This window comes from Triturus cristatus, chromosome 11, assembly GCF_964204655.1.
Source record: "Triturus cristatus chromosome 11, aTriCri1.1, whole genome shotgun sequence".
NCBI classification, from domain to species: Eukaryota; Metazoa; Chordata; class Amphibia; order Caudata; family Salamandridae; genus Triturus; species Triturus cristatus.
The window spans coordinates 399,102,284-399,125,342 of NC_140594.1; the positions used below are offsets into that span (position 1 = coordinate 399,102,284).

A 23,059-nucleotide genomic window follows, 5' to 3' on the forward strand; every position below is an offset into this window, starting at 1 on the left:
AGAAAATGAACCCAAAGTGCTCCCTCAAACACACCCTAATCAAGATACAGTTTGTCTACTCCAAACCCATGCCGTGCTCTGTGCAAAGAAACTCCTTGCAAATACATCAAGCTAAAAAAAAACAACCAAGTGTAAAATGATCCAAGCAAAGTTAGCCTAGGAGCATATCAAACTTAACATAGTGCATAAACTTAATCAAAAACTCACATGATCCCCAGTCTGAAACCTCAAGCCCCAGTGCTCCAGCACTGTGCTCTGCCACACTAGCTGCTTGAAATGAATGAAATCTTGTGTGCAATGCAACCACTCCTTTTTAAACCCAAAAGTGCACTCCCCAGGTGAAACAAATCAAACTGTGTAACTCTTAAAGAAACAACCCCACTAATATGACTGCACACAAAGAAAAGATCAAAATATCAACCGAACGCAAATGCTAGAGGTGCTAATGTCAAAGCTATTTGTCCATGCCCTGTAAATACCAAAAAACATATGTGAATACATGTAATTGAACTAAAACAATAAAAATCGACATCTAAAATTAAGCTTCTCTAAACAATAAAATATATTGCAAATATCAAGTCCTTTACATTCAAACGGTCGTTTTTGACGTAAGCATATCCTTTAAAGATGACCTTTTGCAGTAACATCTTGTTCCCAGGGCACCTCCGTAAATTGTGATGTAATCTTATTCATGAACTGAGTCTCTGGGTACAATCCAGCGGAAGGACAAAATTGTAAAATTACTAGAAGAAAATGGTGGAATGCACTCCGCTTTTATGCTTAACTCAGTGTAGACCAATTTTCAATGTTGCCTTTGTTTGCGTGCAAGCCAGAATGTGTGCTATGTCCAGGTAGCACATCAATATGTCACAATTATCTGGTGTGTCGTCACACACCAGCTTCACTTTGCATTGCGTTCATTCCAGTCTCCACAAGGATTCAGAACTTGAAACCAATTTTAATCCAGATAATCCTTCTTTATTCAAATGTATTCAATGTATTTTGATCCATTATTTAATACAGAGGCATCACGATTCTGAGCTTCAGATGCCTAGGAAATGCCCATCCAGGCCTTTATCCCACAGCACAACAGAATACACTTTTATCCTGGGTATCCATGATGTAAAAAAAAACCAATGCATTTCGGGCCGGTGGCCATTCCTCAGGGGTCACTAGAACATAAAAACATCCCATAAGAAACGTAAAGAGTCTAATGTCTGAAAAACCCAGCCTACAACTACCATCATGCACTGCATCTGGTGACAGAAATCAGAAACGTGCTTAGTGAAAAAAACATGCTCAATAAGGAAATATGCTTAGTAAAAGAATCGCACTAGCAAAGAAAACATGTCCGTTTACTACTAACGAAACAAACTTCAAGAAAGCATAAAAAACAAAGCATCAAAGAAACACATGCCTCAATAGAAAATTAACCCAAAGTGCTCCCTTAAACACACCCTAATCAAGATAACATAACTTGTGTATTTGTAAAGCGCACGTTCACCCGTAGGTTTCTTGGTGCTGAATAACAGATGTTTATTGTTACCCAACTCAATAGTACTCATTTTAGCGACCTCAGATGGATGAAACGCTGAGTGGACCCTCTGGGATTTGAACCTGTAACCATAAGGTCGAACACAGGCCCCTGCAGTTGAAGCATTGGTCCACTGAGCCACCAGACCCAAATATACAGGTTCGTCTACCCCTACCCCATGCCGTGCTCTGTGCAAAGAAACTCCATGCAAATACATTAAGCTAAGAAAAACCAACCAAGGGTAAAATGATCCAAGCAAAGTTAATCTAGGAGCATTTCAAACTAAACATTGGGGACATTCTCAAGAAAGTGTGATAACCATCGCAAATTTAGCTTAACGCAACTGTTCACATCGCAGTCTATCGCGGGAAAATAACACTGTGGTAACGCGGTATTCCCGAGCCGGCGGTACCATGCTATAGGCTCACGCTAATGCGTCAAATGTCCGCGATAAAGTCAACGCGGAGTCGCAAAAATGCGAAACACGAACGCAAAAAAAGCTGCGATGAGGCCAAGCGTGATACAAAAATCAGCGAAAATCAGCGAAAACCAGCGACAGGCTTGCAATTCCCACTCGTCATACACTATAAAAGTAGAACAAAAAAACACACAAAAAACTAAATCAACTGTGTAGCAACATGGATGCACCCGGACCGAGTGCAGAGGCCAACGCGAAGCCCACAAGCCCCACAGACCACAAGCAAGTAACCCCGGGGAAGGGCAAGGAGAAGAGGAAGAGGAAGATGGGGTGCAGTCCGCAGATCAGCGTCACGGAGATGACAGAACACTACCCTCAACTGAACGCCAATCTGACAAACGTGAATGCAGTCAGAGTGTTGAGGAGGTCAATGGAGGAGGCCAAGAGGTGCTGGCATGATGTGAAAAGCTATACCAAGCACAATCCCACTGCCAACAGGAAGGCAGCAACTGCGAATGGAGGTGGGAGTCCTGCGCCACAGGAGGAGCTGGGGGAAATGGAGACCACAGCCATCAGTGTGGAGATGGTGCAAGGAGTCGGGAGTACGGACACAGCACGATAGGACCTGACACAACATCAACAGGGTGAGCAACGACCAGGGACTGGGGGGACAGGGGGAGATGGGCCAATGGCACACATGCACAACGATGTGTAGCACACTGCACACCCACAATGACCCAGGATCATGTCCCTGATCCCCGTGGCACACTGCTGCACACACACATAGCAGTCACAGCACATCCCAGGACAATGTGGTACAATGTGCAACACTGACACTGCAGAACAGAGGACACAACTGGGTCCGCCCGTGCGCAGAAACAGGCCAATCACATCTAACATTGCAGGAAACTGTGAGATGGAAATGTACGTGTACAACCTCACATCCGTCCTGTAGTCCAAATATCCACTGTCCCGCCTCAAATTTCAGCACCTCCCAAACAGTCACAATGTACATTGTCATACAGTCTGCATGTAAACAAGAACAATGCGTCAACATACATGTCAACACAATGTCAACATGCATCTCCCCTTCACATTGCAGAGGGACAAACAACACCTCCAGCACAGCAGACAAGACAACTCATCAGTGATGCCGGAGAGGACCACCACACCCCCAACACAGACGCCCTACAACAGCTCATGGACATCTTAGGCAACCCACCTCCAGGAGCAGGGCAGTCAAGCTACATAGAGGAGACCCCAGCCCCTGCACAGACCACACAGCAGGAAGCACCCGCCACCACGGCTGGCTCCCAACACTCCACCGAGGCACCCATCGTATTCCAATGCCAGGTGTCAAAATGCCAAAAGGAAGTGGCTCAACAGGTGCGGGTGGGGTCAGAACTCATGGATGTTCAAGTCCCATCAGGGACCACCTACACCCCACAAAGGAGACCCACACTGCGACAGAGACACATGCATTTGCCACATGTCCCGTAATGAACCACGTCCAGAGCCCCGGAACTATTATACACACACCCACTCCGGACTTCCATACGATGGCCCAGGCCACTCCTCTATCGTACTGAGTGGGTGATGACATAGCTGCATGTCCAAGGTCTTACCCGCTGCCAGCGGGCACATGGTTGCGTCCGATTGTACACAGCACAATGTAATGTTGTAGGGCCCGGGGCCCCCATGCATGCATTATGACCACACGGACACATTCAGATAGTTTGTGGGACTGGCTACGGGCACGTGCAACCGGCCCCTTTATTGGCAGAGTCACATGTACAGTGACGCCTGTGCTGGATGTGTGTGGGGTGAGTGTAAGCCAGCCCGCCGGGAGTGGTTAGTGCAGGCAACAACTACAACAGTGAACAAAATTAAAACGGAAACAGAAAACTCAAGCATTACAGAGACAACTGCGGAGCATCATGGTAGTATCCGGAGCAAGTACAGAGGTCACCCAATGAACAAACAGAAGTGTCCATGAGCTTTGGTGCACTGAGTTACTGGCACCTGGAGTGCTGAGCAGGGCATCAGGTAGATAATGGCATCCACGACAGGTGTGAGCAACTCCGTCAGTCTGCCAGTACAGCTGTTTCGACTCTGGCAGTTGGCTTCTGGAGGTGGTTCTGGTGGTGGCGGCGTGTGCCTCCTGCGGTGATGCAACATCTGGGCCAGTCAGAACTCAAATTGATGTGTGAGCCCTGGTGGACCGCAGTTGAGGCTGGAGGCAGCAGATAGCGCAGGGCCACATACACATGGCGTTGACGATCCAAGGCCATCGTCTCAGAGGCCATCCAATACCTCAGCAGACAGGGTCCTTGACTTGAGCTGCACAGAGTCAGTGGCCCCGGATGCACTGCGGCCGGCACAGACACACCGCCCCAGGACGGTGACTTGCGGTGCCGTCAGATGGCGCCACCCGAGCTGAGCGGGTCTCATCAATGTCCAAGGTGAATGTGGCAGTGGGTTGCGGGGGACAGTGGTAGGTGTCCTCCAGGGCATGATGCATGATGCAGAGGGCAGAAGATGCAGAGGGCAGTTACCCTGTGAAATCTCTATAAGGGCATCGTCTTCAGTGAGAAGTTCTGAAACCACTGTTGGCAGTAACGAACCATTCCCAAGAACATTCGGCCCTCCTTCTGCGTGGTAGGCGATTCATTTTCATGATCGCCTCAATTTGGTTTGGTGACACCTTGCTCTTAGAAAATCTGCAGGTCTAACCCAGCTAAAACTAGCTCAGGAGCACAGACAGTACAGGTTTATGTGTCCCTCTTAAATCTGAGGGTAGTCCTTTATAGAGGACGGAATCCCATCACCCACCGAGGTGGCATACTTCATCATCTGGGATCTCCTCTTGGTTGCAAAACCTAGTGCAGATAGAGCGTTGCCTCATGTCCTGAGCTATTGCCAGGTGAGGTGAGGTGCGTACCCGTACATCAACGGGTATTGTCTATATTCCTATGACATCTTTCCAAATTTTGAAGCCACAGGAATATGTAGGTTGTATTGATTCCAACCACATATATCGCATTGTTTGACACTTGTGTTACTTTTTTCACATTCTTTTTTGCAGTAGCGATTAAATATCTAGGTCCTGTGGAAGGCCAAGATCACAACTTGATCGATATGGCTGAAACATGTAGACCTGCTCTTTTGGACTGATGCAGTTATTTTTTCTAAACTGCACACGCACTGTTTTTATTTTACAAATCCACATCGTACCTTTCAGCCAATTCTGTCAGTTTCTCATGTGCTCGCCTTGCTTTATGAGTGACCTCCTTTGCTGCAAACAACAATTCATCCTGTTCATAAAGTTCTATCCTTTCTAAAGGCAAACTTCCACTGATTATCTCATCTACTTCTGCTTTCAGCCTCACTACATCTAGCAACTTCGCCTTTACTGCAGCTTTAATTGTTCCCTGACTTGAAGCACTACTCTGTCCTTCCTCTTCGCCACTCTGCTTCCTTCGTCGGTTTTCCGATGCTGTAATCTGAAAGACATGCTGATCTCCAGAAGCTCCCTGATCTGTTCCTACCTCTGATATCCTTCCCATGGGTCCTCTAACTGAAGCTTTCCGCATTCTCAAATCTGAATTCGAATATACCAGTGACACTGATCGTATTGTACTAGATCCAACACGCACCCTTGAAGAGTCTACTGTTGCTGGTAATGGGGTACTAGCTTCTACAGGCACCAAAAATGGACCGTTCCCATTCCCCGTCACATTTCCTCCTAGGTTGACCCTTTTTCCCCATCCTGATTGCTGTTGACTTGACTAGCATTTTCTCCTAGACTTGGATCATACACAGACACTACAGGTCCGATGGTGATCGCTACAGTAAGGGCTTCCGGTAACCTTATAGCAGTGTTGACTCAATTCTGCACCTCCAAATACTGGTATACCTGTCCCTTCGGCTCCTGTTTACATCTTCCCCACTATTCCTGCACTGTGGCCTATCTGTGGCGTTTCCATTCTTTCCATATTCGCTATCTAACAAACTGTCAGTGGTGTCACTCCCATCATCTACATCTCAATTCCTATTTCAAACGTCTCCCTCCTTTACTAATGTAGGTACAACCTCTTTCCCTCAATGGTGTCTACTCTCCCTCCTCTTCAGCTGAGCGTCCCATCGTGCGTCCTGCATCCTTCCCTGACATCTTTCCCTGTTCTTTGACTGAGTTGCTCGCATCCAAGCATCTAATGCCTCAAATTGTGTTGGTCTGTGTGGAGGCCGTAATGAAGACATCACTACCCTCAACTGATACAACACCTCTAATCGAAATGAACCACAGCTTGGAAAAGCCAAATCTCCCTCTTTTTCAGTAATCTTTTGCCCATTTTGAATCCAAACTTTAGTATGGAGTCCTACATTCGCTGCCATGTAATGTGCTAGGTTATCCTCGGGCAGTGCTTCCTCACCCACTCAATTCACCACTCCCCTACCTCCCCTACATAGATCTCGTAACACCTGAAAACATTGCATGGCTAACCCAACTTTCTTCGACCTACAAGACTTCTTCCCTCAACTTTACTGATGATCATCAACCAATCCCAGCACGGCGTTACACCAACCAACCTATCGCAGCGCGGCACAACCTGTCCTCCTGGCAGCAGTTCTTCACAAACTCTCTATACACATTCACTCTCACAATCATGAAAACAAGTAATTGTCTGCCTCTTTAAAGGATCGATAGAATTCAATCACTCAAGAACATCCACACACCATGACCCTTGACCTGCACTGGCCACTTGAATTGAAGTAGTCCACCCCTGTGCACAAAGCTTTTCACATGAACCTAACAAATCCACTCACAAAGTTCTCAGGCGGGTTGTCTATAGCGCTTCATGACTTCCCAACAAACCAACAGGCAGACAATTACAACAAAAACAGTGTTTTCTACGCCACAAATATATCCCAGGATCTTAGGCTACTCTTGAGCCTGATAACCATAACAAAACGAAACTCTTGGACCGCGCACGTCCAGTCTGAAACCACATTCACTCAACTCTCATCCCAACTCCGCAAGACATCACACAATCAGATCATCACAGCAATCTATCACACGACGCATACCTATTGATACTCACTCCTCCGTTCACCGCTGTTCTCTCTGCACCATCAATCTACATCGGTCTCCGCCACAATCCGTCGTTCTTTATTCTCGATCATTAGGCTCTATTTTGGGGTTCTGTGGGTCTAAATCTTTTCTAGAATTTTCTAGATTCTCCCCTCACTCCAAGAGACAACCATCCTCTGCTACCAACTGAAGGAGCCGGGTCCCACGTTCTAAACTTACTCTGGAACCTCTGGGCTATGTCTCTTTTTGTCTGCTTGGAAGTGTGGAGGGGAGGAAAAATATAGTTAGCCAATTATGCATTGCAGTTCCAATGACCAATGACTCAGAAGAAACACAGACAGTTTAGTTAGTGTATTACAAAGGCAAGAACAGCTGGACATGCAAACACCTCAAGACGAGGGCATAGAAATACATTGTAATTAATACAACGCTAAGCCTAAGGGTAAAGTTAAGACGATGTAGCGGACACAGAATATCCAATTCGAAAAACAGGACACAGAATATCACAGCGCCTATATCAAGAGTCTCCTTCATCGGAGACTCGTAAGTAAAAAGCATTAGTCTGTCCCTATACTGCTAACGTGACATCACTACTTAGCCTTCCCAAAGGCAAGTTCTGAAAAAGTGTCAGCTCTTGAAGGCTTCCTAAGAAGACCATTCACGTTGGATAAGTCCAGTAGCATAAAGCTACAGAGCTCATTCTGAGATGCTCTCCTCTTTCAAGGCAAAGGCAGAAGTCCCCAGACTATGTCCCTTACTCCAATACAAGAATACAAACTCCCATAAGGCTGTGCAGTATCACCTCATCCACACAAGACACCTCCTCGTAGGTAACTTTCCAGGAGGCAACAATGCTCCCAGGCCTTGGCTCGAATACCTTGATTCCCAGGCTCTCTTCGGTGAGAAAGAACATCAACCCACATTATCAGCATCGCCGTTCAATGTATCTTCTCCTCCCTAAGCCTAACTCCTAAAAACAAAGACATTATTCTAACTAACAAAAATGCATTTCTCCACCTGCAACGGAAAACGTGAGAATGAACAAGTTCTGCATACACATGAGTTTCACTAGCAAACCCAACTCAAGAAGAGCAATTCAGGAGAAATGCATATTAGGCCCACAGAATTTGGCCAACATAACACGTAAATTCATAAATACACGTATACCTGTTACTGTGCACATTTAAATCAATGCGTTACATAAGCATACAAATTATAACGTTCATTAGTCACATGTACAATTCTTCACGTTAAGGTTTTCATCTAATCATACGCAATTGCAATATTGATTTCTCCACAGTATACGAAAATATGCCTATCACTTCACCTTCCACGTTATTACAATACACGAGCTAATGGCAAAAATGTTAACACAATAAAGATTATATGTGGGTGCTGACTACCCATGATTATGATGCACCCTTACAAACAACAGAGCACTTTGCGCTCTATCATGTACAATAGCTAACATTATATACAAATGGTTGTGTCCTGTTCCAATTCAGTGGTGACATGGTAGATAACACAGTATGTATAATATCTGGTATAATATCTGGTAAAATATGCACCTCTACATTAAACTGTTTTGACTGTGGAACAACTCATGTCTGGACTCCAGCTAGCGAAAAATACTATGAAGAAAATCTTCACTTATTAACAAATGATATGACCAATATAGGATAATTATGCTTTGTGAGATAACCCCATTGTTAAAAACAATTCCATTTCATATCACACAATGTAAACACAACAGGCACAGTGGTTGAAAGAAATGGTGGACCATGATCGTTAATGTAAAAAATGGATTAGTATTCGTGGCGGGGGCCATGACTACTCACTTCAAGGGGCAATGACAACCCTGGTCAGGGTGAACCCTCAAAGTTGCTAAATTAATCTAAGCTCAACCCCCTGGTATCTAGTGCACAGAGCGGACAGGCTTAACTTAGGACAATGTATAAAGTACTTATGCAGTACCAAAACAGTTATAAAGTCGAAATGCAAAAAATAAAAATCCCAAACTGAATTAGAAAAATAGAGTAAAATATAATAAACAGAATGACAAGAAAATAGCAAAACTCCAATGAGAAAACTTGAGATATGAATTTTAAAGTTTTAAGTAGGAATAGCACCAAGAAGCATAAGGCAGCAAAGACTGTCAATGCTCATGGTAGACTGGAACCTAGGCGCAATTTGATACTGACCACGATGGGGCATGAGTTGGATACACCAACCAGGTTAATTCTGATTTTACCTCCTGACTTCAGTCCTTTAAGGTCCAATTCACCACAGGAGTACACTGCTAAAGCCCCCAGAACCTCAGAGGATGCACTTAGATACTCATAGGGTGTCAGGCAGCATCCAGTCCAGGTTCATTTACCACTGATCAGCTGGGCAGTTGCAGGAAAGGCCTCATGTTGCTTGTTGTTACCCTGTAACTTGAACACGTCATCAAACTTGTGACCCTTGCAGACCAATTCTTTGTCCTGGGAACAGGCCCAGTCCTTTAGGGCTCCTCTTAGGTCACAGACAACAGGCTCAGTCCTCTTCTATTCTTCCTCAGGTGCAAGAGTGTTCTGAAGTGAGTGCCTGGAGGTGCCACATTTATGCTTGGCACGAGCTTGTGGGTGGGAATGACTCCAGGGCATTCCCTAACCAATGGGGTAAAACTTCCCGGGTCAATCCTACCCTCTTTGGGCATTTTCAAGAAGGCGGATTTCTTCAGCCACACTAAACCTGGGCTCTGGGGGCTGGAGGTATGTGTGTGTGTGTCTTAGTTTCCTTTCATAGGTAACACCAAAATCCAATGCGAAGTAGTCATAGTACCCCAATAAACCCAGATACAGGCACCTGGTAGAACAAAGCAGGGTTTTCCAGTAACCAGAGAGTGTGTACACAAGAATTGTTTTGCCATTCTATTTCCCTTCCTCTCAAGTGCACCCTGAGTTTTATATGGAAAACCCCAGAGACAGAAGTCTGGTGGGACAAAGCAGGCCCTTCAGCAACTAGATAGTGGATTAACAAGAATTGCGTGCTGTCAAACCTCACCTCTGTTTCTGCAGGAGCGCCACGGAACTGCAGCAAATTCCACAACTCCCACCTAATCACCTCCTGTGCCTATAGGGAAACAGGCTACACAAGGTAATCAGGGGAAGAAGGGAAACAAAACAAGGGAAGACTGGGGAGACACTCCTCTGATACCAGGTGCTGAAAAGGGACTTCAGGATACTTCAGTAAACAGGAGACATCTGAAAACAATCCACTGGGTAAGTAAGGCTATGGGGAAATAGGACAAATTAGAAATAAAACAAACAAATAGAATCCTTTACTTGTGGCTTTCAGCAGGAGAATATGTAACTCTTTCCCTCCTTGGTTAAGAGCTGTACAGGTAATGTAGAAGCAGGCCACATTATAAACAAAGCTGTAAGATACAAGACACTATCCTTTAGTCACTGCATATATCTAAGAGTTTTCCATATGCCACTTTTTTGGTATAATGCCCACCTGTAATACTTCTTGCACCTTGTTTGATAATCTTGCTTAATAGTAACTGAAAATCTTGCTTAATAATAACTGAAAATTATAGTGTTGGCGAAGCGTAGCCCCAAAGAAGAAAATAAGGATGTGCAACAGAGTCCCACTCTGACTTGCATTGAAACGTTCAATTAAAGAAACAAAAAGTCAGCGCAATGCGCTTAATACCGTAACCACGGTCCAATTGCCATGTCTTGCCCTTCAATGGTTCTTTCTGCAGACACACAATGCCAACGAAAGGAAAACGCCGAAAACCGGAGCTACCGTCCCGCCGAGGAACCAGGACGCCGATGACGTGGAAGTGAGGGGCCGCGACGCGCCGGAAGTGAGGATTCCGCAGACCCGAGAACACTAGAACGCGAAGCGTTCTCGCTCAGGAAAGGCAGGGTTTTATTCGCTCTGCCTCTCCCTGCGCATGCGCGTCTGCCCAGAAGTTTTGCCGACTGACAGGAGTACGAACTGAAGCCTCAGCAGTTCTCGTCCGGCCCGACAACCACGACATGTGCATCTTGCTTCTCTGCCTTACAAGTGCACCCTTGTGTTACATGTAAATACCCGGCAAACCTGTAAAGCACTATCTGACATACAAGCAGGATTTAACACTGTAATGTAAATAAGGATGCCCACAGCTGCACACTGCATGTTCTATCAGGTTCAGAGGAATCATCTATGCCCATTGAGGTGAGCCTATTGTGTGCTCCTGGGAATCATTTCACACCTTTTTCATACATATTCAAATGCTACTTCCTGGTTTGCAGAAGTGAGGGAGCATATGTAGCCTCAAGGAACTTCAGGTAGGAAAAAGGTAACTTTCTAAAGGTTACTTTCCTAAATATTTATTTAAAATCTTTCTTCACCATTGAATTGGATTTTTAATAACCATTGAAAATAGTTCTATGATTATTTCCAGGCTAGTCCCTTTCTCGAAATACAGTATTAAGATTGTTAATCTGTACTCTGGTTTTCTATATAGGATAGCTAGGCCTGCCTCACAGAAAATAGCTTTTGGGTGCTACTCACTGTAAGGACATGTTATTATTAAGGGCCGCATGTATCAAAAAAGCGTTTTGCAATTACCGAATAGCAATTTTTACTGATCCGCTATTGGGTAATCGCAAAATGGTATGCATGTAAGGAATCACCAAAGATTTAGTGATTCCTTATTATTACCAAATAGTGATTCTCTAAATAGGTAATCGCTATTAGATAATACTACTCCATTCACCTAAAGCCCCATAGGTGCAAATGGTTTTGCATTAGCTAATTACTGATAACGTAATTGGTAATCGCAAATTAGGTAATGCAAAGCCAAGGGTGCCCAGGGGCCTAAGGCCCCACTGAGCCCCCCCAAAAGAATTTACACATGTAAAGCGAACCCTAGAGGCATATGTCCGCTACATGGCATGAATTTTTGAGCATTTTTAAAAATTTGCACATGGTTACCATCAACTTGAAGTTGATGGCAATAGCATTTTCCTAAATGCACAGTTTGCATTTAGAAAATGCTTGGTGCATGTGCTAAGAGAATCGCAAATTGTGATTCCCTATCTGTAGTCGTAAATTCAGGTAATCACTATTTTTGTGATTACCTAAAATTGCTACAACAAAGCCTTTTGAACATCTTGAAAGGCTATTTTGCATTCGCAAACTGCCGAAATTACCGATTCTTGCTGTTTGCGAATGCAAAATTGTTTGCTACATGTGGCTATAAATTTTATGTGTGATTTTATGTGTGTGCTGCTGTTAAATACCATGTACCCTGCCTTGTGGGTGACAAGGTCTACATAGCGATAACTTATTAATATTTCAAAAGGAATTTTTGACATTTCAAAAGGGTTTATTTGGCAGGTTGAATTGCAGCGTTTAAACAGCCACAGTCAGGCTACACTGGTAGGCCTGAAGCCATGTTTTACAATGTCACTGTAGTGGATGGCTCTATAGGTGTTGTAGTCCACTGGTGACATTTAATGAACAGGACCTGGGTACATTTTGTACTATATACTGAAGACTTATATGTAAGTTAAATATACCCTTTAAGACTATGCTCATTTTATCATCTTGAAAGGAGGTTGCACAGGCACTTTACCTCTGGCTAACTGGGGTAAAGTGCACAGAGTTCTACAGTTAGCAAAAACAATCAAGGTAAACATCTAGGGGTACATCACACAAAGATGGTTATTCCTACAAATAAGATCTGTATAACGTACCCTAACCCTCTTCTAACAGATTTACTTGAAGGGAGCAGAGGTGATTCAACTTGGTGGTAATTAGTTGGAGGCCCCAAAAATGTTGGGAAGATCATAAACCTTTAGTAGCAATGCAAAGTGTATTGAAAAGAATGGATGACAGTCTCATCTTGCTGGTGTGATACTGAACCCCGCGTAATTACCTAGTAGTATCTACTCAAGCCCCCAAGGTAACAAAGGAACGATAACAGGATTTTAAATAATGCTCAGTGAAGACAAAGCAGGTGGCATCACTTCAGGACCATGGAGGTGGGTGAAGTCACATGCAGACAAACATCATGTGTATTTACTTACTTATGCTTACTACCCCTCCTGGGTAAAGGCCATCAACCATGACTCTCCAGCCATCTCTGTCCTGGGCTTTTCTTTCAATCTGACTCTAGGTGTAACCCATCTCCTTGCAGTCAGGCTCGAGGCCTCAATGCCAGGTGTTTCTTGTCCTTCCTCTGTTCCTTTTTCCTTGAGGGTTCCAAGTGAGGACTTGTCTGGTGGTGTTTGATGCGGACTTGCGGAGGGTGTGACCTATCCAGCCACGCATATTTTCATGATTTTTTCATGATCAGGGAGTTGGACAGTCTGCTGCCATAGGTTGTTACTGAAGGTATTTGACCTGCGGATTAGGAGGATTTTCTTCAGACAGGTGTCGATGAAGGTCTGGACTTTGTTGGTGTTGGTCATTGTTGTCCTTAAAGTTTCTACCCCATACAGAAGGACCAATTTTACATTGGTGCTCAAAAGTCTGATCTTGGTTTGCAGCAATAGGTCCTTGGAGTTCCAGATCTTCTTTAGCTGAATGAAGGCAGTCCTTGCTTTGATGATCCTTGCCTTGACATCAGGATCTGTGCAGCCCAGCTTGTCTATAATGCTGCCCAGGTAGGTGAAGGCCTCAACCTTTTCCAGTGCATCGTCTGCAAAAGTGACTGCAGTTGTGCTGGCTGTGTTAGTCTTCAGAATCTTGGTTTTTCCCCTGTGAATATTGAGGCCAAGTTGTGCTGATGCGGCTGCCACTTTGTCGGTCTTCTCATGCATCTGCAGAGAGCAGGGCCAAGTCATCTGCACAGTCCAGCTTTTCAAGTTGTGTCCAAGGTGTTCACTGGATCCCATTTATTTTCCTTGCTGCAGATGTCTTCATGATTCAGTCTATGGCCAGCAGTAAGAGAAAAGGCGAGAGCAAACAAGACTAGCGGACTCTGGTCCTCACTTCGAAAGCTTCTGTGGGTTGTCCTCCATGGTCTATCTTGCAGGTTATTCCCTCGTAAGAGATCCAAGTGATTCATACAAGTTTATCTGGAACACCATAGTGTCAAAGGAGTTTCAAAAGGGTCTCCCCTTCCCCGCTATTGAATTTCTTCTCATAGTCGATGAAGTTGACATAGAGGGCGGAGTTCCATTCCACCGATTGCTCAATGAAGATGCACAGTGTTGCAATCTAGTCAGTACAGGATCTATCTTTGCGGAAGCCAGCTTACTGGTCTCGTAACTGAGAGTCGACTTGTTCCTTCATTCTGTTCATGATGACTCTGTTGAACACTTTGCCTTGGGTTGATAGAACAGTTATCCCTCTGTAGTTTACACAGTTACTCAGGTCACCTTTCTTGGAGATCTTGATCCGATATCCCTCCTTCTAGCGTGATGGCACCTTTTCCTCTTCCCAGATCCTTCCAAACATGGGGTAAAGTATGTCTGCTGATTTTTCAGTTTCTACCATCAGTGCCTCTGCAGGAATGTTGCCAGGTCCTGCTGGCTTCCCCTTTTTCAGATGTTTGATGGATTTCCGTAGTTCTTCCTCGGTTGGTCAGCTGCATCGATTGGCAAGTCCTTGTCAGCTGGCTGTATGTCTGGTGGAAACTGCTTTATGGGCTGATTCAGCAGTTCTTCAAAGTGCTCCACCCACCTTCATAGTTGGATTGTCATCCCAGTTTTGCCTTTAACAGGCCTTTCTGGCCTGCTATATCTGCTAGAGAGTTACCTTGTAATGTTGCGGAGATCTTTAAAGATTCCATGGCTTGCTGCTTCCTGGGCTTCTGTGGCAAGAGCATGGATGAATCTTCGCTTGCTGCTCTTAATCTCCTCATGTGTACAATGTCAAAAAAGGCTAGCCTCCTCATTTGGCTGAGTTTCGAACAATGGTGGCATGTGACGTTGCACATCCACGGCATGATTTATGCCTTTACAATCTGCGTGGTCCTGAGGTAGGGAGAATGCAGGTCTACCACGGGCGACGATCTTTGGTGTAAGTGTGACTACAAGTTCGCGCCCCCCACCAGGACCCATGGGGTATAATTACCAGACATTTTAAATACACGTGGCTTTCACTAATGTTCAAGGCTTGACTACAAACCGTAAGTTACACTGTTTTTCACACCACAGGGTAGGGTGCGCCTTAGCATGCGCATACCGCAGTGGTTTTTCTTGATTTTTGGTCCTGACGAAAGCCTTGCAAACAGCGAGTGGAAGCAGAAACATTTTTACCACACTTTTTTCTTCTATGTACTATGAATGTATCTGGTCAATCTAGCCAGTTTCTGTAACATCCACCACACTGTTTTTAGTAGTGCTCAGTTCACTGCGCATAAAGTTTGTTTATGGTTGAACTGGTCACTTTTTAAACCACTTTCACTTAATCACACTTGGAACACACAAAACCTGCTCCGCTGTAACCAGGCATCGTAGTACACCAGGGAGGCACTCGGCCTCTCTGGTGGGAACCCAAGGATGAAGCATGTCACCAACTAGGTTGGTGAGTGAGGGTTCTTTTAACTCAAAAGAGTGATTTTTTCTCGCCGTTTTTCTTTAGTTTATTTCTTTTTGTGTTGGCCCCACTCTTATGTTGTTTATTCAATATTATTAGTAGGGGGACTAAGACTGACTCTGTATCCTTTTCCCTCTCTCTCCCGTTGTTTACATATATACCTTTACAATCCAACAAATAAGTTCACCTGCTAATGAGAGCTTATGTGGGTAACATGAACGCAGAAACATGACAGAGTCTGACCCTGTTCGCAAGTGTCATGAAGTGTGCTTATAAAAAACACTAGAAGGTTTGCCTACCAATTTGGGTAAATAAAACAGGGCCATTACAGCATGTATAGTTGAGTGTCAGTTTAAAAATGATAACTGCAGCACACACTCAGCTAAAATAATATCCAGATGGATATTTCTAAAAATTGAATATTTTGTTTGAAGAATCAGAATGAGAATGATTGGTCAACCTCTTGTCTTTTCAGATAAATGTAAATGCTATATGAATGCTCGATTTATAAAATCATAATTTTAATTAATGTTCAGAAAATGTCACTTCATTGGAGTCATGTGAAGAAGATTTACACATATAAAGTGGGATCAGCTTATTTAAGGTGTGGATAGAAATGGACTTACTTCAGAAGAATGTTTAATCAATCCATGGAATGTCATCTTTCAACCCAGTAAGATGTGATCTGAGTTTGAAAATCCATTGTTATTCTCTGGTGAATCGTCTCCCGCTCGTGGAGATTGGCACAGGAGTGAGATGAAGTTTTTATAGTATGATCTATTTGAGGTCATTCTCATTATGTCTCATTTCAAGACAGCGTCCAGGCATTTTGTAAGTTGAGCTGTGACGGCGTATTATACTTTTGTATTCTCCTTTATCGGATTTCAGGTTTTTAAAAAAAATGTATTTATTTATTTTTTAAATTAAATTATTTATTGATTTTCCAACTGAAAGAGAAAAGGAAAACAGCTCCCACAAAGTAACGTCGCCATTCATAGATATACAGTGCCTTCTACCCTTAGTTTCATTTACTTTACATGCTGGGAATCAGCCGTTATGTATGGAGAGGGCTGCCCAGGAACGACATTCCCCATTGGCCATGATAGCTTAATCAAACTTTGACAATAAACTTATTTCCTTCTGACAAGAGTTACAGTAGAGCAACAGCGGCCTCTGTGTGCTTAACTAGTGTCTGTGTTGGGTTTATCTGGTGTGCTGTTTCCTCCCTCAGATAGATTTCTCAGGTGTGTTGCGAAAGGTTCCCAAATGTCCTTGGGCCTTGCCCAAGGGGGCATCAGTTCCCAGTAAATCGAGAATTGTTCCTGACAATATGTGGCATCTACCATCCAGGCTTGTTTTGTCTGTGCTGGGCGGCGCCCCAGTGGATTGTCACTCTCCGTTTGGCTAGCAACAGGAGCAGCTCCAACAGTTTACGGTGTTGTCTTGGGACGGGCTCCGCGTATCCCAGCAGGCAAGTTAAAGGGTCGTATTGGATTTGCATCTCCACCATATCTCCCAATGCGGTACATATGTCGGACAAGAACTTTGCTACTTTAGGGCAAGTCCAGGCTAAGTGGAGGAACGTTGCCTCAGGAGCTCAGCAGCGCCCACAGTGTGAGCTGTCTTTGAGGCTAACCCTGTGTAAGTGTGTTGGTGTCCTGTATGTCCTGTGTAGGTAGTTGAAATATATTAGGCGCATTCTGTAGTTGGGTGGTAAGTTTTCTAGTTGCGCACAGCAGCACACCCACTGTGTTTCCGATATATCGCAGTTTAGGTCTTCTCCCCAGGCCACCCTAGCCCTTGTGGTGTCTACAATATGCTACTTTTGTGCTATGGCATAAAGGCGTGTTATGAGCTTATGTGGGGAAGCGGTAGTGTACATATGCTCTAGTGCCACAACTGTGATGGGGGGGATGGGAGGGACTCGTGTACTGTGCGGCATGTGGCGCGAATTTGAAGGTATGATAATTTGTCTGATAGCGTCTGTGCTGCTGAGCCAGGATTTGGTAGGTCGGGGATAAATTCTCCTCCTGAGTATAGCCCAGCGTATGTCTTGATACCGCGCGCACTAGCACGTCTGGCTGAACCTTGGTCTTGCTATGTGGGGAATGAGGTGTTATCCGCCCGGGGGTGCGGATTGACATTTTCTACGATTTTGCCCAGGTAGTTGTCTGCATTTTCATGCTGATATTCATAAGTATAAGAACCATACATCTCTAAAAAAAACAATGACATTCTCTGAATAATCGAGAGTTAAAGATAAATTAAAGAGAAGGTCAGGTTAACCGGGTGTCATTAGTGACTGCTGCATACTCTAGAATAACATGAAATTCAAAAGTAAAGGTACAGTCAGAGTACCACATAACGCAATATAGAAAAATAAAAAAATATATACATAAACATGCATATCATTGAAAATTGACATTTTCTATAACAAAAACACCTAAACACCTAAAGCCATCATACCGTACACATCAAATTCTGGCATAAAAGAAGCTCACAACCTGCAATAAGGCCTCGTGACCATAACAACAGCCGATCAATTATATCCTCAAAGCTAGCAATGACTATATTTTCACACAAAGAAACAACCGTGGCATCACTATTTAAATTCACTATAATTATAGCTACTTAGCTGCTCAGTGATAGAAACGCTTGAACATTCATTAACATAGCCCCTCTATTTCTCATTCACAACTTATTTACACCTTCCTGAAGTGATGGTGGGGATGGGAGTTATGGGTAAGCTAATACAATGGGGGTTGGGCAATAAGGTTAATATACTACTGTTTCTTGTGAAATATATGTCTTAGGCATGCAAATTCTGTGCAGTTAATCTCTCTCTCTCGCTCTCCACCCTCTTCATCAGGCACTTGAAAATGTTCCGGACAATGTGGATGACGATTCCGGAAAACGCATAATCTTCTTGCAAAAGACTGAAAGAACCTTTTGCAGCTTTGAGTCCGTGCTGCATCGGGGTTACTTACTATGTACCCGCACAGGTGACACACCTGTCAGCTTGGAGCTGTGGAATGACAAGGACCTACAGAGGTTTTCTTCCTATTTCCTGGTGTCGCCGTTGGAAAAACATCCTTCAAGCAGTGCAAATCATTTAATCACCAAATCTGCAACAAAAGGGAGTAGAAACAGGTTTATTGCATATGCCAGGCTAGTACAGCTGGGAGAGTGACCCGTACTATGAGAGAAGCACAAGTTAGTCTCAACTTACACACACTTCGAGTCTAGTCTTATAATACTAATTTTGACATTAATCCATGTTTAATACAATGTTCACAATAGAAAAAGCTTCCTGCTCTTCCATTATGTCTCACCCAGATAAAACACTTTTCCTGCTTCTTTTTCCTGTGTTTGTGACTTCTCACGCCACACTTACAGACTACAATTAGAACATTCTTGCTGCTCTGAATTTCCTGTTACATATTCAAGACAGGAAGTTTCTCAGCCAGAAAAAACACTTAAGCCAGACCGCATTTAGACCTTTGTTTGAAAGCAGGCTGTGGGTATTTCCAGATACAAATGTGCAACTTAAAATGCACGTTTAGCCACACTTTTAAACCACATTATACTGTTTTTCTTTCTTTACATGAAAAAGATCCTCAGTTTGTGGGCAAGTGAATGAATGAACGGCAATTTATATCGCGCAAACTAAGCCCGAAGGCATCAAGGCGCCTACCAAATAAGATCAGAACACGTAAGCCAGCTCACGGGTATGCCATAACAAAAAGCCAGGTCTTTAAAGCCCTTCTGAACAGGGGGACTGATGGTTGAGCTCTGATTTCAATGGGAAGAGCATTCTAGAGCTTGGGCGCCAGGTAAGCGAAGGCCCTTCCTCCCCACCTAGTTCTCCTGAAACGAGGTACCGATAGTAGATTTTTATCTGAGGACCTAAGGGTTCTGGCGGGGGCATAGGGAATCAGAAGTTCCCTAATTCCTCTTGCTCCAAAGCCTTGCATGGTCCCATAGGTCAGACTAAGAATCTTGAAAGTGACCCTGGCCGAGATTGGAAGCCAGTGTAGGCTCTTCCTGACAGCAGTGGCAGAGGAGAGCCTAGGGGCGTCCATGACAAATTTGGCAGCCGCATTTTGCACAGTTTGCAATCTCAGCACCAGGCCCTTGTCTATACCAGAATATAGGGCATTACAATAGTCGAGGCGTGAGGACACCAGGGCTAGAACTACTTGTTTGCGAGCATCGGGAGCAAGATAGTGTTTTATTTTTCGTAAGATTTTAATAATGCCCCAGCAGGTCGACACCGTCCTGTTTACTTGTAGGTTCAAGGAGAGAGAGCGATCAATAAGGACACCCAGGTTACGAGCTGAGGAAGTGGGAGAGGGGCACACTCCCAGAGAGGGGGGCCACCACTTGTCAGACCAAAGGTCACTCCCACCACCGAATATGAGAACCTCAGTTTTCTCTCCATTTAATTTGAGGGAGTTACAGATCATCCATCTAGAAACTACCTCCATGCAGTTTCTAAAACCGAGTGCAGAAGAGTCATCTGGGTGGGAGAGAGACACCATAATCTGGGTTTCGTCAGCGTAGGAAACCACCTCCATCCCAAAAGATCTTATTAGTTTGGCAAGTGGGGCCACATAGATATTGAAAAGGGTAGGGCTGAGAGCCGACCCCTGAGGGACCCCACATTGCACAGGCAGGGATGGAGATAGGAATTCATCTAGTTTGACCCTTTGTTCTCTCCGATCCAGAAAAGAAGCCAGGAGGTTCAGGGCCGATCCCTCAACCCCGATCTCCCTCAGGCGGGCAGTCAGCGTCGCCGGGGATCGCGTATCGAAGGCTGCTGTAAGGTCCAAAAGGACCAAAAAAGAGGTATGGCCCTGATCCACCTCCCAACGGATGTTATTTAACACCACGGTAAGAGCGGATTCTGTACTGTGGGCCCTCCGGAAGCCATGTTGGGCTGGATCAAGAAGTCTGTGGTCGTCTACAAAGGCCATCAGATATTCATTAAGATGAGTTTCTAGCATTTTGGCCGGTGCCGGGAGCAACGAGATGGGGCGGAAATTTTTCAGAGTTTCAGGATCAAGGGATGGTTTTTTCAAAAGGGGCTTAACTACTGCCCTCTTCCATGCATCCGGGTACACACCTTGACATATGGCCCTATTCATAATCTCAAGAAGAGGGGGTAGTAGAACGTCCCTACAGTCCTTGAAAACTCTGAGCGGGCAAGGATCTAAGGGAGAGCCTGATTTAATTTTGGTAAGCAGCCTATCCAGATTTGCCAAGTTCAGGGGAGGAAAACGGGACAGATGGACTTTAATAGAATGCTCATCTATTTCCGCCTCTGGAATGGCCATATTACACAAGGGGGGCAGAGAGGCCCGTTGAGATTCTAAGGCGGAATATATATCCGCAATCTTAGAATGAAAGAACTGAGCAATCCTGTCACAGAGATCTTGAGAACTCACAGTTGGGTTAGGGATCTGCAGGGTGCACAGAGAATCGACAGTACAAAAAAGGTCTCTGGGGGACTTAAGGGAGGCAGTTAATTTGGAGAAGTATTCCTGCTTATGTTTAATTACTTCTGCCTTATATCTTTTAAGCACGAGCTTGTGTTTTTCCCTTTCTGTTTGGTCCCAGGTCGCCCGCCACGCTCTCTCCCGTTTCCTACAGTCCTGTCTGAGACTTCTCAGGGTTTCAGAAAACCAAGGGGCCGAAGGACTCTTTCTGGCTGAATAACACAAGGTAATAGGGGCCAGAGTATCAATTGCCCTGCTCAGAAAAGAGTCAAAATTGGACACTGCCCAGTTAACGTCACTGACATTAGGATGGTTGTTTGTAGAGATCAGCGGGCCCAAAGTCTTGTTAGAGATAGCTCTAAAATTCCGCCTGGGCTCTCTTCGTCCATGGCTGGAGGGTTTGGAGATAGCAGGGGGACACTGAAACTCCAGAGGCACGGCCAGATGGTCGGACCAGACCAGCGGAATGGGTAGGCCAGTCGAAATTCTGGAGTCATTGGAGAAGACCCCATCCAAAGTGTGTCCGGCCTGATGGGTAGGAAATGTGACCAGTTGTTTTAGGCCACACGCAGACAAAGAGTCCAGTAATGCGAGGGAGTCAGTGGAATCCAAATTTTCCAAATGAAAATTGAAATCCCCGAGAATCGTCATGGAATCACACCCAAAATAGGGCTCTAGGATGGTGAACAATTTCTGACTGAAAGCAGTTCTAGGTCCGGGAGGTCTATAGATGAGAATACCAGTAAAGGGGGGAGAGGAGGGAGAGGTGATCACAAAATGTAAGGCCTGGAAAGAGTCTGAGGGGGTAGAAAGGGGGGTGGTACGGCAGGAATAGAAAGTTTGATATACAATCCCTAGTCCACCCCCTCTACGACCCTCCCGGTCATGTCTACTGAGGGCATAGCCTTCGGGGATGGCATCTATGAGATGGGTACCGGAGGTATCCGAGGCCCAGGTTTCGGTGACAAAAACCCAGGAGGGCTTCACGCTGACCACAAACTCATTAAAAGCTATATTATTTTTGACTAGAGATCTAGCATTAATGAGGAAACCACGCCGAATAGTGGCAAAGGGAGCTATGTTAGAAGTGATGGACGCCGTAGGAGTAGGGCCAGCCTTCACGGGCAGCCGACGAGGTTGCAGAAGACATACACAGTCCGGGACGTGCATAATCGCTTCCGGAACAAAGGAATGGTGGCAATAGGAGTGAAAAGGTCTAAGCGCGATTAAATCATTGAGTGTATAGGAATGATGGGCATACCTAACACAGGGTGCTGATGAAAATACAGTGGCCTGGCCCTCCTCCAGCCCGTCCTCCGCGCGGACGAGCGCAGACGGGCTGGACTCTGGCGCGACTCCGGAGCGCTCCGGCTGCGCGTAAACGCTGCGCGCAGATGACATGGCCTTAAATAGAGATGAAACACACCCTCCTAACAACTAGAGCGCAGCACAATATGGCGGCGGTATTCCGGCCCAATCTACCCCCCGGGAAAGTCCAGGAAGTCCGGTAAATAGTCCAAGTGACCCGCGAAAATCGCGGTGAGTGGTGCTTTTTGTTTTTTATTGTGCGAGTATGCGGAGAATAGTTAAAATAAAAGCAGGAAGAAACAGCCAAAAAGACAGCATCAATTTTACAAAGGTGAACTTTTAAAAACGCTAAAATAACGCGCAAAGAGTAATGGCAGAGCCTGAGCTGACAGTACCGTGTAGGGGTTTTTCCAGCGGAGATGACGCCTTAAATACTAATCAAACACACCCTCCTAACAACTAGAGCGCAGCACAATATGGCGGCGGTATTACGGCCCAATCTACCCCCCGGGAAAGTCCAGGAAGTCCGGTAAATAGTCCAAGTGACCCGCGAAAATCGCGGTGAGTGGTGCTTTTTGTTTTTTATTGTGCGAGTATGCGGAGAATAGTTAAAATAAAAGCAGGAAGAAACAGCCAAAAAGACAGCATCAATTTTACAAAGGTGAACTTTTAAAAACGCT

General features: G+C 44.9%; 1 protein-coding gene across 1 annotated transcript in view; it reads left to right on the plus strand.

Moving 5' to 3' along the window:
- The window catches only part of LOC146784288 (uncharacterized), a 161,110-nt gene extending 141,960 nt beyond the window's left edge, over window positions 1-19,150 (plus strand). The window contains exon 7 of the mRNA XM_085634364.1: window positions 18,443-19,150. Within this exon, the coding sequence (XP_085490490.1) occupies window positions 18,443-18,763 (321 nt within the window). The 3' untranslated portion in view covers window positions 18,764-19,150. The remainder of the gene's footprint in view (window positions 1-18,442) is intronic.
- Window positions 19,151-23,059: the final 3,909 nt, after the last annotated feature.